General features: G+C 43.1%; 2 protein-coding genes across 2 annotated transcripts in view; both read left to right on the forward strand.

Annotated features, from left to right (window-relative positions):
- LOC308081197 (uncharacterized protein) overlaps positions 1-333 on the forward strand; it is a gene marked incomplete at both ends in the record, with an annotated part of 65847 nt that extends 65514 nt beyond the window's left edge. The window contains 1 exon segment of the mRNA XM_080457585.1: positions 315-333. Coding sequence (XP_080313711.1) covers positions 315-333 — 19 coding nt within the window.
- Positions 334-3310: 2977 nt separating this feature from the next.
- Positions 3311-14765, forward strand: part of LOC308081198 (uncharacterized protein) — a gene marked incomplete at both ends in the record, with an annotated part of 12133 nt that continues 678 nt past the window's right edge. The window contains 10 exons of the mRNA XM_080457586.1: positions 3311-3479; positions 5882-5920; positions 6017-6085; positions 6426-6467; positions 6836-6883; positions 6973-7020; positions 7104-7151; positions 7356-7418; positions 7499-7540; positions 14472-14522. Of these exons, the coding sequence (XP_080313712.1) occupies positions 3311-3479; positions 5882-5920; positions 6017-6085; positions 6426-6467; positions 6836-6883; positions 6973-7020; positions 7104-7151; positions 7356-7418; positions 7499-7540; positions 14472-14522 (619 nt within the window). The remainder of the gene's footprint in view (positions 3480-5881; positions 5921-6016; positions 6086-6425; positions 6468-6835; positions 6884-6972; positions 7021-7103; positions 7152-7355; positions 7419-7498; positions 7541-14471; positions 14523-14765) is intronic.

A 14765-nucleotide genomic window follows, 5' to 3' on the forward strand; every position in this document is an offset into this window, starting at 1 on the left:
TGTTTGTCATACTGCTTGTGTAATGCTAACTGTTAAGTGCTTTTCACACATGGAGCGACAAAACGCCTGTGTTCTTGCTTGGATGTGTGAGGTCGCACTGCGCTCCTGGTGTGAATAAACATGTTTTAATGCATCGTATAAAATAAAACACAGTTCAACTCTTGTCACAGGTGGACATGTGCGTGAAATACTCCGCCTGTCAGAATGCCTGAGCTTCCCTACCTAACCGCTCGCCTCTCACTGAAAATTAATCACTAATGGCATCTGTCGCATCCGGTGCGAAAAAGCCCTTTGTAATGTTGGAAATGTTTTAGATGTGTGCTGGTCTTTTGAACTTTTAACTTTTTCTCGAAACTTTGACATTTAGCCCCTACCTCTTTAGCTCAAGAGACTTTGCCAATCCTGCCAGAGTAAATAAAAACAATGACTTGCTTGGCCTAAAAACAGGTTACACGATAATCATAAATAAAATACTTTGTGGCTGTAAGTTCAGTCAAAGTAGTATTTCTGCATGAAAACATTTTGATGTCCTCTGAAGAGAGAGAGAGAGAGAGAGAGAGAGAGAGAGAGAGAGAGAGAGAGAGAGAGAGAGAGAGAGAGAGAGAGAGAGAGAGAGAGAGAATCTATTATACAACACAGAAGTTGTGGATGTGTCAGTTGTGCCGTATGGACATGCCTGACGTCACAAGAATACTGACGTCGTCTGTGATGTCAGTCGGCTATGAATAATACTTATTATCGATCGAGTGACAGTGAAGGAAGAAACGACAACATATTTCAGTCTTAACACCACTATCAAGAAGGTGACAATTACAGAAAGGACGGACGATGAGTTTCACGCGGCAGTTTGGCTTGCTACTGTGGAAGGACTATGTGCTGCGGAAACGTCAGATCCTGGTGACTGTGTTTGAAATTACCCTGCCCCTGCTGTTCTCAGGCATCCTCATTTTAATGTTTGGTGGACATGGTGCGGATGCACTAGTTTTTCTGCCACTGCTGCTGGTGCTCAGCTTCAGCTACACTTCGGGCAACATAGTAAGGGCCGTGGTGCAGGAGAAGGAGAATAAGCTAAAGGAGTACATGCGCATGATGGGTCTCAGCAACTGGCTCCACTGGAGCGCCTGGTTCCTCACGTTTTTCCTCAGCCTCTCCATCTCCGTCTTCTTCGTCACTCTGCTCTTGTACATTCCTTTTCATGAATGCATTCGGGATCCATTACAGTGTGCTGTGCTGAACTATAGTGACCCCACACTGGTGTTTGTCTTCCTGCTGGTCTTTGCTGTAGCCACCATCAACTTCAGCTTCATGATCAGTACCTTCTTCTCACGGGCCTATGTAGCAGCAATAGCAAGCCCCTTTATCTACATTCTGACCTACTTGCCTGTAATGATCAACCCTTGGAATCCAAATCTGAACCAGGCCCAGAAGACATCTGTCTGCCTTATTTCCAACGTGGCCATGTCTATGGGAGCCGAATTCATTGCAGAGTCTGAAAGGGAACACATGGGAATCCAGTGGTCCAACCTGTTTGAATTGGGTTCGGGCAGGTATAACTTGTCCCTGGCCCAGATCCTGGGGATGCTGCTGCTGGACGCCTTGCTGTACGGCCTGGTGGCGGGGTACGTGGAGGCCGTTTTCCCTGGCGAGTACGGAGTACCGCTGCCATACTACTTCTTCATCCTGCCCTCCTACTGGCGCAGCAGCTCCCGCACGGCTCCGGTCAGTGGGAACGAGGAAGAGGAGGTCGCTGGGAGCACTGTGAAGGGTGAGTTCATGGAGGAGGAACCGACCGGACTGGTCTCCGGGGTCAAGATCCAACATCTAACCAAGGAATTCAAAGTGGGCAACAAGACACTAAAAGCTGTACGGGACCTCACGGTAAACATGTTTGAGGGACAGATCACCGTACTGCTGGGTCACAACGGGGCCGGAAAGACAACCATGCTGTCCATGCTGACCGGTCTGTTCCCGCCCACCAGTGGACGGGCTTACATCAACGGTTATGACATCCGTCACGATATGGCTCTGATCCGCCGCAGCCTGGGTCTCTGTCCTCAACACAACATCCTGTTTGATAACTTGACAGTCAGCGAGCACCTGCTCTTCTACGCACAACTGAAAGGCTTCCCCAGAGACCGGATCCCGGCCGAAGTGGATCACATCATCGGAATCCTAAACCTGGAGGACAAGCGCCATGCCCGCACAAAGACCCTCTCTGGTGGCATGAAGAGAAAGATGTCGGTTGGCATTGCCCTGACCGGCGGCTCCAAAGTGGTGATGCTGGACGAGCCCACGTCGGGCATGGACCCCTCGGCGCGAGCCGCCACCTGGGATCTGCTGCAGGCGGAGAAGCGCGGGCGCACCATCGTGATCATCACACACTTAATGGACGAGGCCGAGCAACAGGGCGACCGCGTGGCCATCATGGCCGGTGGAGAGCTGCAGTGCTGCGGCTCGCCTCTCTTTCTCAAGAACAAATACGGACCGGTTACCACATGGTAATTGTGAAGGACGCTCTCTGTAACGTGTCTGAGATCACCCATCTGGTCCACATGCACGTCCCTAACGCCACGCTGGAGAGCAACGTGGGGGCGGAACTCTCCTGCATTTTGCCTAAGGAGAGCACCGACAGGTTTGAGTTGCTGTTTGCTGAGCTGGAGGTGAACAGGGAGAAGTTGGGCATCGCCAGCTATGGAGCTTCTGTAACCACCATGGAGGAAGTATTTCTCAGAGTGGGGAAACTGGGGGATTCCAGTATGGACATCCAGGCCTTTCAGACTCCCAATTTCCCGCGCTGCAGTACCAACACGGGAGGCGCTCTCAGCAGAAGACCACAGATGACACCGGCACCACCGGTGGAATGACGGACAACACAGACCTCACAGACAGCCGGATGCTCAGCTCAGAGGACTTCTCCAACATGAAGCGCAACACAGTGCTCAGATTATGCATGCATCCAAGTTCCTGAAAAGAGCACTATACAGCATGAGGAACATCCTCATGCTTTTTGTGTATATAATTTGTATTTTTCCATGCTTCCCCCCCCCCTTTTTTTGTACATATATTTTTTAAATGCTTTTTTTGTACATAGTGGTATTTTTTATGTATTATCTGTATTTTCATGTTGATTTTTGAACTGTTTGGTTGCTACTATATATGTCTATGAAATTAACTCAAGGACCCCAACGGAAACAAGTCCGCAAGGACTTTTTTGGCCGGACCTTTTAGACAAAAGCATTATAAATGTAACTGTTGTTTTACATTCTTTTGCCTAATAAAATGTTCAATCAATCAATCAAACTGGAAGGTGATGGTGGCCCAGTTCTTGGTACCCCTCGTCTTCATGATGGTACTCCTCGTCTTCATGGCGTACTTCAACATCGCGGGCTACCACACCCCGGCTATGGCCCTCGTGATGGTGGACAACCCACTGTTCAAACTTGTGGCAGGGCCCGATGCTCCCATCCGGACAGGGAAATGTCCAATGCCACGCCCAATCTCCGAGATCACCCAGAGACAGCTACAGTAATAACAGCTAATGAGCTACGGGGTATGACTGTGGCTTCAATTGGCTTCTAAATCTCCAATGTACAGCATGATGTACAGCATGGCGTCCCTTTCCAGCACGTTTGCCCTGCTTCTGGTCATGTAGCGCTCCGTCAAGTCCAAACACGTCCAGCAGGTCAGTGGCCTGACAAGACAAAAATGCTAAACATAGGCGGACACAAAATCTAACACTTAACTGGTTGATAGACACACAGACAAACATGCAGACAAGCACTAGACAAACAGCCAGGCACAAGATGAGGCAAACCAAGAGACAAACATACTAACTGACAGACAGACAGACAAGCAGACAAACAGGCGGTCTGACATAAACAGGATAGAAGGGAGATTAGAGGACTGGGGAGTCACACAAGCAGACTAGCAGTCAGACACGCAGACATACAAACCGGAAGACAGGCGGACAGACAGACCGGTAGAGTGGCCAGAGGACAGGTTAGTTAGTGGAACCGAACCCCACACCGGTGGTCAGGATGCTCCAAAACTAAACAGGGGGGTCGGGAGAGGTACCAGTCTGGGGAAACTGAGGCCTACAATGTTCATTTAATTTAATTTAAAAAAATGTTTCATTTCATTATGGTTTACATGATTACATTAATTAACTTTTCTTTTTTAACTTTTTACATATTCCATAAATGAAAAGGAGCAGGAAGAAGATGAATCTTATTTATACCTGCCCCTATCTACAATTAAAAGTCATCAAATAATAGATGCTCTGTCCAATGGCTACCAACATCACCATGATTCATCAAAAAAATTTAAGGAGAAAACTAAACAGAAAATATAGCTGCAAGCAGCGATAAGCGGGGCCAGGGAGAGAGAGAGAGAGAGAGAGAGAGAGAGAGAGAGAGAGAGAGAGAGAGAGAGAGAGAGAGAGAGAGAGAGAGAGAGAGAGAAAGAAAGAGAGAGAGAAAGAAAGAGAGAGAGACTAATGAGGAGTGAGTGAGGGCAGGTGTGATTATGGATTGAGAGGGAATGACAGCAGGTGAGGTGGGTAGATCCAATCCATGGGAATAGGCCAGGTGGACTGTTGCTGTTGAGAGAGAGAGAGAGAGAGAGAGAGAGAGAGAGAGAGAGAGAGAGAGAGGAGAGAGAGAGAGAGAGAGAGAGAGAGAGAGACGGAATAGATTGAAGAGAGAGAGAGACGGAATAGATTGAAGAGAGAGAGAGATAAACGGAATAGATTGAAGAGAAAGAGAGAGAGAGATAAACGGAATAGATTGAAGAGAAAGAGAGAGAGAGAAATGGAATAGATTGAAGAGAAAGAGAGAGAGAGAGAAACGGAATAGATTGAAGAGAAAGAGAGAGAGAGAGAGAGAGAGAGAGAGAGAGAGAGAGAGAGAGAGAGAGAGAATTGGAATAGATTGAAGAGAGAGAGAGAGAGAGAGAGAGAGAGAGAGAGAGAGAGAGAGAGAGATAGAGAGAGAGAGAAAAGGAATAGATTGAAGAGAAAGAGAGAGAGAGAGAAACTGAATAGATTGAAGAGAAAGAGAGAGAGAGACTTGGAAAAGGAATAGATTGAAGAGAGAGAGAGACATGGAAACGGAATAGATTGAAGAGAGAGAGAGCGAGAGAGACATGGAAACGGAATAGATTGAAGAGAGAGAGAGAGACATGGAAACATAATAGACTGAAGAGAGAGAGAGATGGAAGCAGAACGGATTGAATGGACATCTCAACCTATTGCCATTAAAGGAGAATTCCGGACAAATTAAGTGTTATCTTTGATGTCTCGTTACTCACCTACCGATGTGAAAAGTAGCGTTCTTTTTTTTTCATATATTCCCCTGTCGTCATTTTTTAAACCCCCTCCGTTGTCATAATGGGAGCGAGTGGCTAAGGGAAATTCGTCTATTATAACCGACGCAAAGTTGTTTTTTTTCACTACTAGTATTCATAGTAGAGTCTCATGATAGTCAAACATGCGTTGAAACTATCTGCGAGGCTGCCGTCAATGGCGAACGATTTAACACTGGTTGCTTGTTTCCAGATTCTGGCAACACGAGTTGCCAGGTTCATATAGTGATATACGCTATACAACTATAACTATTTATAATAATATAAATGATATTATATTATTATTTAATAAAATCTAATTGCTGTGATTATCTTCATTTAAACAAGTGGCATGTACATATGGAATGAGTTTATTCTTTTGACTTTCAGCACCTCAAACACCTATTTCACCACAAATCTCTGAGACCTGTGTTGAGTCACCATCATGTAAGACTATTTTCAAATGTAAACTCGTATGACTTTCAATAATGTGTGATTGTCAAAATGATCACTTTTTCTTTTCCATCTTTTTTATTTGCAGATCAGCCATCAGCTGACGACTCAGAGACACAGATCTCAGGTGAGTTCGAATTGTTTTCCTTTTTATGTAGTGGGTATCCTCGTTTTAGTTAATTTAAACAATATACTGTACATGTGGCCTAATTATCCTCCTCAGATGAATCTACGCCCACAGGCAAAACAGTGTTGACCAGAAACCTGACCCCTTTGCACACCTCAACACCAGGTATACCAACATGATGCATTCATTTATTTAGATTTTAGTTAAAAAAAATATGATGCCCAACAATGGCAAATATATATTGTAAACCCATTTAGATCTGAGGCCCATAGTAAATCGTGACCAAGGTTTTCTGAAAAAAAAATCTATTTATTCAAAAATTACAAATGTATGCTGATACATACAGTACATAGTAACAAGAACCCTAAAAGGGATTCCCGTCCTGAAAGGTGTAGTTACAAATAGGGGTTCCAGCCGAAAATGGGTTAATAAATTGCAACCTGTATAATTACTAATGTCCAAACATACCCTTATAGATTTGTCTGTCTTATGTTTTCTGCCTAAGGTTGTGACGAAACTCCCATCACACGTAGGAGAAGTGCACAAGGTACCTACATAGAATGATTAATATAATAAATGTATGCAATTTATTTTAAGCTTTTTGCTTTTTGTTCATCTGCCTGCATTATCGTTAGGAATACTATGCTACTACTACTAGGTCCTCAAGAATAAATAAGTATAGCATTTTCAAAACGTTGAGCTGCAAAGTGCTGATTAAAAGATAATTTTATTTAAAAATTCTATATGAAATCTTTAAAATTTAAGCATAGATCACTGATGGTAAGTAATAAAAGTAATTTCACTGCCCGAGACTAAGGCAGGAATCCACAAGGTAGACTATTATAAGAATAGCAGTGGTCTCAATGGTGATGGTATATGTGTCAATTTTATTTTCTTAATGCCACCTCCCAACAGTGAATCGTGGCAAGGCGCCGCTCCGTACAAGAAGCAGGACTCCTGAAGGTATATGAATTCAGTCTAGAGTTGATTACAGTGCTGAGTGTTTTCGTATGATGCGCAATTAACTTTTCTCCCCCCCGCCCCCTCAACAGAGTATCGTAGACAGAGTCCCGTACAGACTCGAGCCAGGACTCCACAAGGTACAATGTTGTTGATTATAGCAGTGATCATAATGGCTACTGTAAGTAAGATTTTTAATTGTATCCCCCTCACACCCAAACAGTTAATCCAGGAAGAACGCCGGTCAGACATGCAGTGAGAACCACAAAAGGTACTTTTTTATTAGAGGATAGCAGAGATGACAATGGTGATTGTGAAAGTCAAATGTGTAATTTACTGGTCTTTCACCACAACAGCATATCGTCATACATCCAGTTGCTAGAAAGACCATGATTCCACAAGTTACATTTTGATATTAACAGAAATCAAAATATGTTCAAGCTGTCAAATGTTTTATTTTTCTATTATCAAACAGATGACAACCTCACTCCACTTACACGGGTTGCAAAAAATGTCCTGAGGACCCAAACATCTCAAGGTATGTATCGATGGCAAAGTGGAGATGTCATTGAAAACATTTAATTTCGATGTGTAATATTGTCTTCTGCCCCCAAACAGCGAGTCGTGGCATCAGAAAATCCATAGCCAGGACTCCTCAAGGTACATTTAGATTGACTAGAGCTGTGATCACATTTGTGTTGGTGTTATTACGGGGCCAGAGCTCTCAGCTCTGGACCTGTTTTAATGTTCCCCTCTTTTTTCTTCTCCCACTTTTGGCATACGCTTTTTACGAAACTTGGCCATATGGTAGATGGTCATGAAAAACTATCAAGAAATAATTCTCACAATCTTTCGTCAAAAGGTGGCGCTATAGCACTCAATTGAAAATGCCAACTTTGAACAGGTACAACTCATGCCCTGTTTGACCTACAGCCATAAAACTTCAATACACACATGCGTCTACTCATGATGAACAACTTTAACCCTCTGACTTTTGACCTCTGACCTTTAGATCTCCCACCATTTTGAATTATATGAAAAACAGTTAAAACCTATCTCCTCCTGGGATTTTTGAGTAATCTGCACGAAACGTTTTACACATGAACTTTGGACCTATGCCGACAAACTGATGCAAAAGATTTTCCATAAGTGAAAAAATGAAGCTTTAATGAGCCAATGAATATTGCAGTTTTATGACAATTATTCATCTGCCCCTAACACATACATGCAGACTCACATTTCTTTGAAACTTTGCGTTAATGTTGAGGGTCATTCCAAATATCACTGAAACCAATCTTACTCCAATTGGTCAAAGGGGGGCGCTATAGCGATTTTTTGAAAGTGCAAACTTTAAACAGGCAAAAGTCATGCCTCGTTTGGCCGACAGCCATTAAACCTGCTTACACATGTGCCTTGACTCATGAGGAACACATGTATCACGTTGACCAGTAAGCTCCGCCCTTAGATTGTCCGCAATTTTGAGCAGTTTGAAAAACACTTAAACCCAGGATTTTTCAGCTATTTGCGTGAAACTGTATCATCTGTGTGATCTCCTTTTTCACAAGTTCTTGTCTGTTGGTCCAATGGCTTCTCCCTTAAACGTGTGCCTCACAACCTGAAGGTTGCCAGTTCAAGCCTCACTTGATGCGGACTTCATTAAAGTTGCATTGCACACAACATGATTGTGTCAATTAATACATGTGCAATTGTTAAACATAACCTGAAATACTTATTTGAGAGGGTATGTTTTTGCAATGTATGACATACTTCATTCTGAAAATAGCCGATCTACAATCTCAAAACTTTTCAGATAGCAACGTGTTTCTGAGTTTGTAGATCGGCTGCTTTCACTGGTTCAGTTTTATCTTCAACAGACAACCTCAGCCTGGACAAAGCTATAGCACTATAGGTAATGTTGCAGCCCGTCAATCCGAAGGTTGAGGGTTAGATTCCTGTTAATGGCAATAGGTTGACACGTCCAATCAATCCATTCTGCTTCCATCCTTCTCTCTCTTCAATCTATTGTTTCCATGTCTCTCTCTCTTCAATCTATTCCGTTTCCATGTCTCTCTCTCCGCCCTTAGATTGTTCGCAATTTTGAGCAGTTTGAAAAACACTTAAACCCAGGATTTTTCAGTTATTTGCGTGAAATGGTATCATCTGTCTGACCTCCGTTTTCACTGTATCAGGTCTGTTGGTCCAATGGCTTCCCGCTTAAGTGAATGTTTCACAACATCAAGGTTGCCGGTTCAAGCCTTACTTGGTGGAGACTTCATTTAAAGTGCATTGCAAACTACAAGACTGTGTTAATGAATACATATGCAATTGATAAAGATAACATGAAATGCTTATCTGAGAAGGTCTGTTTTTGCAATGTATGACATACTTCATTCTGAAAATAGCCGATCTACAATCTCAAAACTTTTCAGATAGCAACGTGTTTCTGAGCTTGTAGATCGGCTGCTTTCACTGGTTCAGTTTTATCTTCAACAGACAACCTCAGCCTGGTCAAAGCTATAGCACTATAGGTAGTGTTGCAGCCTGTCAATCCGAAGGTTGAAGGTTCGATTCCTGTTAATGGCAATAGGTTGAGATGTCCAATCAATCCATTCTGCTTCCATCTCTCTCTCTCTTCAATCTATTATGTTTCCATGTCTCTCTCTCTCAATTAATGCATGTGCAACTGTTAAAGGTAACATGAAATGCTTCTTGGAGAGAGTATGTTTTTGCAATGTATGACAAACTTCATTGTGAAAATAGCCGATCTACAATCTCACAACTTTTCAGATAGCAACGTTTTGTGAGCTTGTAGATCGGCTACTTTCACTAGTTTTCGTTCCGAGGAGACACAAAAATGCCTTTATTGGTAAATGGTTTGTGAACCAGTGATCTAGAGTAGTTCGGGACACAGAGGCTTGGTTCATAATGGACGGAAATACTTATAAATATCAACAGACACTACCAGTAATTGTGTCAATTAATACATAATGCAATTGATAAAGATAACCTGAAATGCTTATTTGAGAGGGTATGAAGTATGTATGACATACTTCATTCTGAAAATAGCCGATCTACAATCTCAAAACCTTTCAGATAGCAACGTTCTTTCTGAGCTTGTAGATCGGCTGCTTTCACTGGTTCACTTTTATCTTCAACAGACAACCTCAGCCTGGACAAAGCAATAGCACTATAGGTAGTGTTGCAGCCTGTCAATTCGAAGGTTGATGGTTCGATTCCTGTTAATGGCAATAGGTTGAGATGTCCAATCAATCCATTCTGCTTCTCTCTCTTCAATCTATTATGTTTCCGTGTCTCTCTCTCTTCAATCTATTCCGTTTCCATGTGTGTCTCTCTCTCTCTCTCTCTCTCTCTCTCTCTCTCTCTCTCTCTCTCTCTCTCTCTCTCTCTCTCTCTCTCTCTCTCTCTCTCTCTCTCTCTCTCTCTCTCTCTCTCTCATTCACCAGGTCCTGTCTGTTGTTCCAATGGTTTCTCGCTTAAGTGTGTGCCTTACAATCTCAAGGTTGTCAGTTCAAGCCTCACTTGATGCAGACTTCATTTAAGTTGCATTGCACACAACTGATTCTTGCGAACGCGAAGGAGGCCTCCGACCAAGTGGAGCTTACTATATCACCGTGCTTGGGTTGTGTGTGTGTGTGTGTGTGTCTGTCCCTTATTTATGGTCTTTCGTGTGTGTTCACGCTCTCATTGGCTCGCGCCCCCATGTGACTCGAAACTCCGTGCTGAAATGCCAGCAGCTGCACTGCCTGTATACAGCGTGTGTTCACGCTCTCATTGGCTCGCGCCCCCATGTGACTCGAAACTCCGTGCTGAAATGCCAGCAAGGCTGCACTGCCTGTATACAGCCGGCAGAGTGCGGCAGAGTGCACTACTACAGTGTGGTTGAAATATAGCAGCCTCAGTCAATCTGCGTTCGCTTCCAGCGTTCGCGCGTCTTACTTGTGTCAATTAATGCAAGTGCAATTGTTAAAGGTAACCTGAAATGCTTATTTGAGAGTATGTCTTGTCAATGTATGACATACTTCATTCTGAAAATAGCCGATCTACAATCTCAAAACTTTTCAGATAGCAACGTGTTTCTGAGCTTTTAGATCGGCTGCTTTCACTGGTTCAATTTTATCTTCAACAGACAACCTCAGCCTAGACAAAGCTATAGCACTATAGGTAGTGTTGCAGCCTGTCAATCCGAAGGTTGAGGGATCGATCCTGTTAATGGCAATAGGTTGAGACGTCAATCAATCCATTCTGCTTCCATCTCTCTCTCTCTCTTCAATCTATTATGTTTCCATGTCTCTCTCTCTCTTCAATCTATTCTGTTTCATGTCTCTCTCTCTCTCTCTTCAATCTTTTCCGTTTCCATGTCTCCCTCTTCAATCTATTCCGTTTCCATGTCTCTCTCTCTCTCTCTCTTTTGAGGGGGTGGCCATAGCTGAGTGGTTAGTGAGCCAGCCTAGGGAGCCAGAGGCCCCCGTTTCCCAGGTACGATTCCAGGCCAGGCCAGCAATGAAATTTGTCCCTGAGCAAGACTCTTAACCCCTAATTGCTCACAAGGCCCTCATTGAAACAAGACCGCAAGGACTTTCATGAACAGACCTGTTAAAGGAATTATCCTTATCTCTTCAATCTATTCCGTTTCCATGTCTCTCTCTCTCTCTCTCCGATCTACAATCTCACAACTTTTCAGATAGCAACGTATTTCTGAGCTTGTAGGTCGGTTGCTTTCACTGGTTCACTTTTATCTTCAACAGACAACCTCAATCTGTACAAAGCTATAGCACTATAGGTAGTGTTGCAGCCTGTCAATCGAAGGTGAGGGTTCGATTCCTGTTAATGGCAATAGGTTGAGATGTCCATTCAATCCGTTCTGCTTCCATCTGTCTCTCTCTCAGTCTATTATGTTTCCATGTGTGACCTCTGACCTTTAGATCTCCCACCATTTTGAATTATATGAAAAACAGTAAAACCTATCTCCTCCTGGGATTTTTGAGTAATCTGCACGAAACGTTTTACACATGAACTTTGGACCTATGCCGACAAACAAGCAGCAAAGATTTTCCATAAGTGAAAAGATGAAGCTTAATGAGCCAATGAATATTGCAGTTTTATGACAATTATTCATCTGCCCCTAACACATACATGCAGACTCACATTTCTTTGAAACTTTGCGGTAATGTTGAGGGGCATTCCAAATATCACTGAAACCAATCTTACTCCAATTGGTCAAAGGGGGCCGCTATAGCGATTTTTTGAAAATGCTAACTTTAAACAGGCAAAAGTCATGCCTCGTTTGGCCGACAGCCATTAAACCTGCTTACGCATGTGCCTTGACTCATGAGGAACACATGTATCACGTTGACCAGTAAGCTCCGCCCTTAGATTGTCCGCAATTTTGAGCAGTTTGAAAAACACTTAAACCCAGGGTTTTTCAGCTATTTGCGTGAAACTGTATCATCTGTGTGATCTCCTTTTTCACAGGTTCTTGTCTGTTCAATGGCTTCTCCCTTAAGTGAGTGCCTCATGACTGCAAGGTTGCCGATTCAAGCCTCACTTGATGCAGACTCAATTAAGTTGAATTGCAAAAAACATGACTGTATCAATGAATACATGTGCAAACGGTAAAAATAACATGAAATGCTTATTTGAGAGTATGTTTTTTCAATGTATGACGTACTTCATTGTTAAAATAGCCGATCTACAATCTCACAACTTTTCAGATAGCAACGTTTTGTGAGCTTGTAGATCGGCCGCTTTCACTGGTTTCAGTTTCGAGGAGACATACAATTTCTCCATTGGTAAATGGTTTGTGAACGAGTGATCTTAGTGTTAGTGTTAGTGTAAATTCTTTTTTCACTGGTTCTGTTTTGTTGGTCCAATGGCGTCTCGCTTCAGCATCAGCCGCTGGATAGCAGGGTCGCCGGTTCAAGCCTCACCTCTTGCTGGCTACTTTTCAATTGTATCGCACAAAACATGACTGTATCAATTAATGCATGTGCAACTGTTAAAGGTAACATGAAATGCTTCTTGGAGAGAGTATGTTTTTGCAATGTATGACAAACTTCATTGTGAAAATAGCCGATCTACAATCTCAAAACTTTTCAGATAGCAACGTGTTTCTGAGCTTGTAGGCTGCTTTCACTGGTTCACTTTTATCTTCAACAGACAACCTCAGCCTAGACAAAGCTATAGCACTATAGGTAGTGTTGCATCCTGTCAGTCCGAAGGTTGAGGGTTCGATTCCTGTTAATGGCAATAGGTTGAGATGTCCAATCAATCCATTCTGCTTCCATCTCTCTCTCTCTTCAATCTATTATGTTTCCTTGTCTCTCTCTCTTCAATCTATTCCGTTTCCATGTCTCTCTCTCTCTCTCTCTTCAATCTATTCCGTTTCCATGGCTCTCTCGCTCTCTCTCTCTCTCTTCAATCTATTCCGTTTCCATGTCTCTCTCTCTCTCTTTCTCTTTAATCTATTCCGTTTCCATGTCTCTCTCTCTCTTTCTCTTCAATCTATTCCGTTTCCATGTCTCTCTCTCTCTCTTTCTCTTCAATCTATTCCGTTTCCATGTTGCTCTCTCTCTTTCTCTCCAATCTATTCCGTTTCCATGTCTCTCTCTCTCTCTTTCTCTTCAATCTATTCCGTTTCCATGTCTCTCTCTCTCTTTCTCTTCAATCTATTCCCCCTCTCTCCCCTCTCTCTCTCTCTCTCTCTCTCTCTCTCTCTCTCTCTCTCTCTCTCTCTCTCTCTCTCTCTCTCTCTCTCTCTCTCTCTATTCTTAGACTTACGCGTCTCCTCGGAACAGAAACCAGTGAAAATAGCCGATCTACAATATCACAACCTTTCAGATAGCAACATTTTGTGAGTTTGTAGATCAGCTATTTTCAATGGTTTCTGTTCCGAGGAGACATACAATTTCTCTATCGGTAGATGGTTAGGGAACCAGTGATCTAGAGTAGTTAGCGAAACAAAGGCCTGGTCCGTCAGGGACGGAAAGACTTATATATATCAACAGACACTACCAGGACTATCATATCTCTAGCTCAATGAGAAGAAAGGCAGCCTATGAGTCCGGAGGTCACCGGTTCGATCCCTGTCCCCGACGATGTGTTGAGGCAATCATGATGATCTGTCTCTCTCTCTCACTCTTCAGTTTCCATGTCTCTCTCTCTCTCTCTCCAGTTTCCATGTCTGTCTGTCTCTCTCTTCAATCTATTCCGTTTCCATTTCTCTCTTTCTCTTTCTCTTCAATCTATATTCCGTTTCCATGTCTGTCTCTCTCTCTCTTTCTCTTCAATCTATTCCGTTTCCATGTCTCTCTCTCTCTTTCTCTTCAATTTATTCTGTTTCCATGTCTCTCTCTCTTTCTCTTCAATCTATTCCGTTTCCATGTCTCTCTCTCTCTTTCTCTTCAATCTATTCCCCTCTCTCTCTCTCTCTCTCTCTCTCTCTCTCTCTCTCTCTCTCTCTCTCTCTCTCTCTCTCTCTCTCTCTCTCTCTCTCTCTATTCACTGGCCCCGTATTATCGCTGCTTGCAGCTATATTTAAGGCTTGTAATTTACTTTGTTTCCCCCTATACAGTGGATCTTAGGCGTACTGCACGGACCCCACGCAGTGCCAGGACTCCTCAAGGTACAATTATATTTCAGCAGTGATATAAATATTCATAGTTGTCCTTTTATACCACCCCCACAAGGAGTACTAGTCGTACTCTAAGTCAACAAAGGACAACACAAGGTTAATTTGTAGTCTAGGTCTGCGGACAGATTGACTAGAGCTGTGATCACATTTGTGTTGGTGTTATTAAGGCTTGTAATTTACTTTGTTTCCCCCTATACAGTGGATCTTAGGCGTACTCCACGGACCCCAAGCAGT

This window comes from Gymnoscopelus braueri (genome assembly GCF_963280865.1).
Source record: "Gymnoscopelus braueri genome assembly, contig: SCAFFOLD_132, whole genome shotgun sequence".
NCBI classification, from domain to species: Eukaryota; Metazoa; Chordata; class Actinopteri; order Myctophiformes; family Myctophidae; genus Gymnoscopelus; species Gymnoscopelus braueri.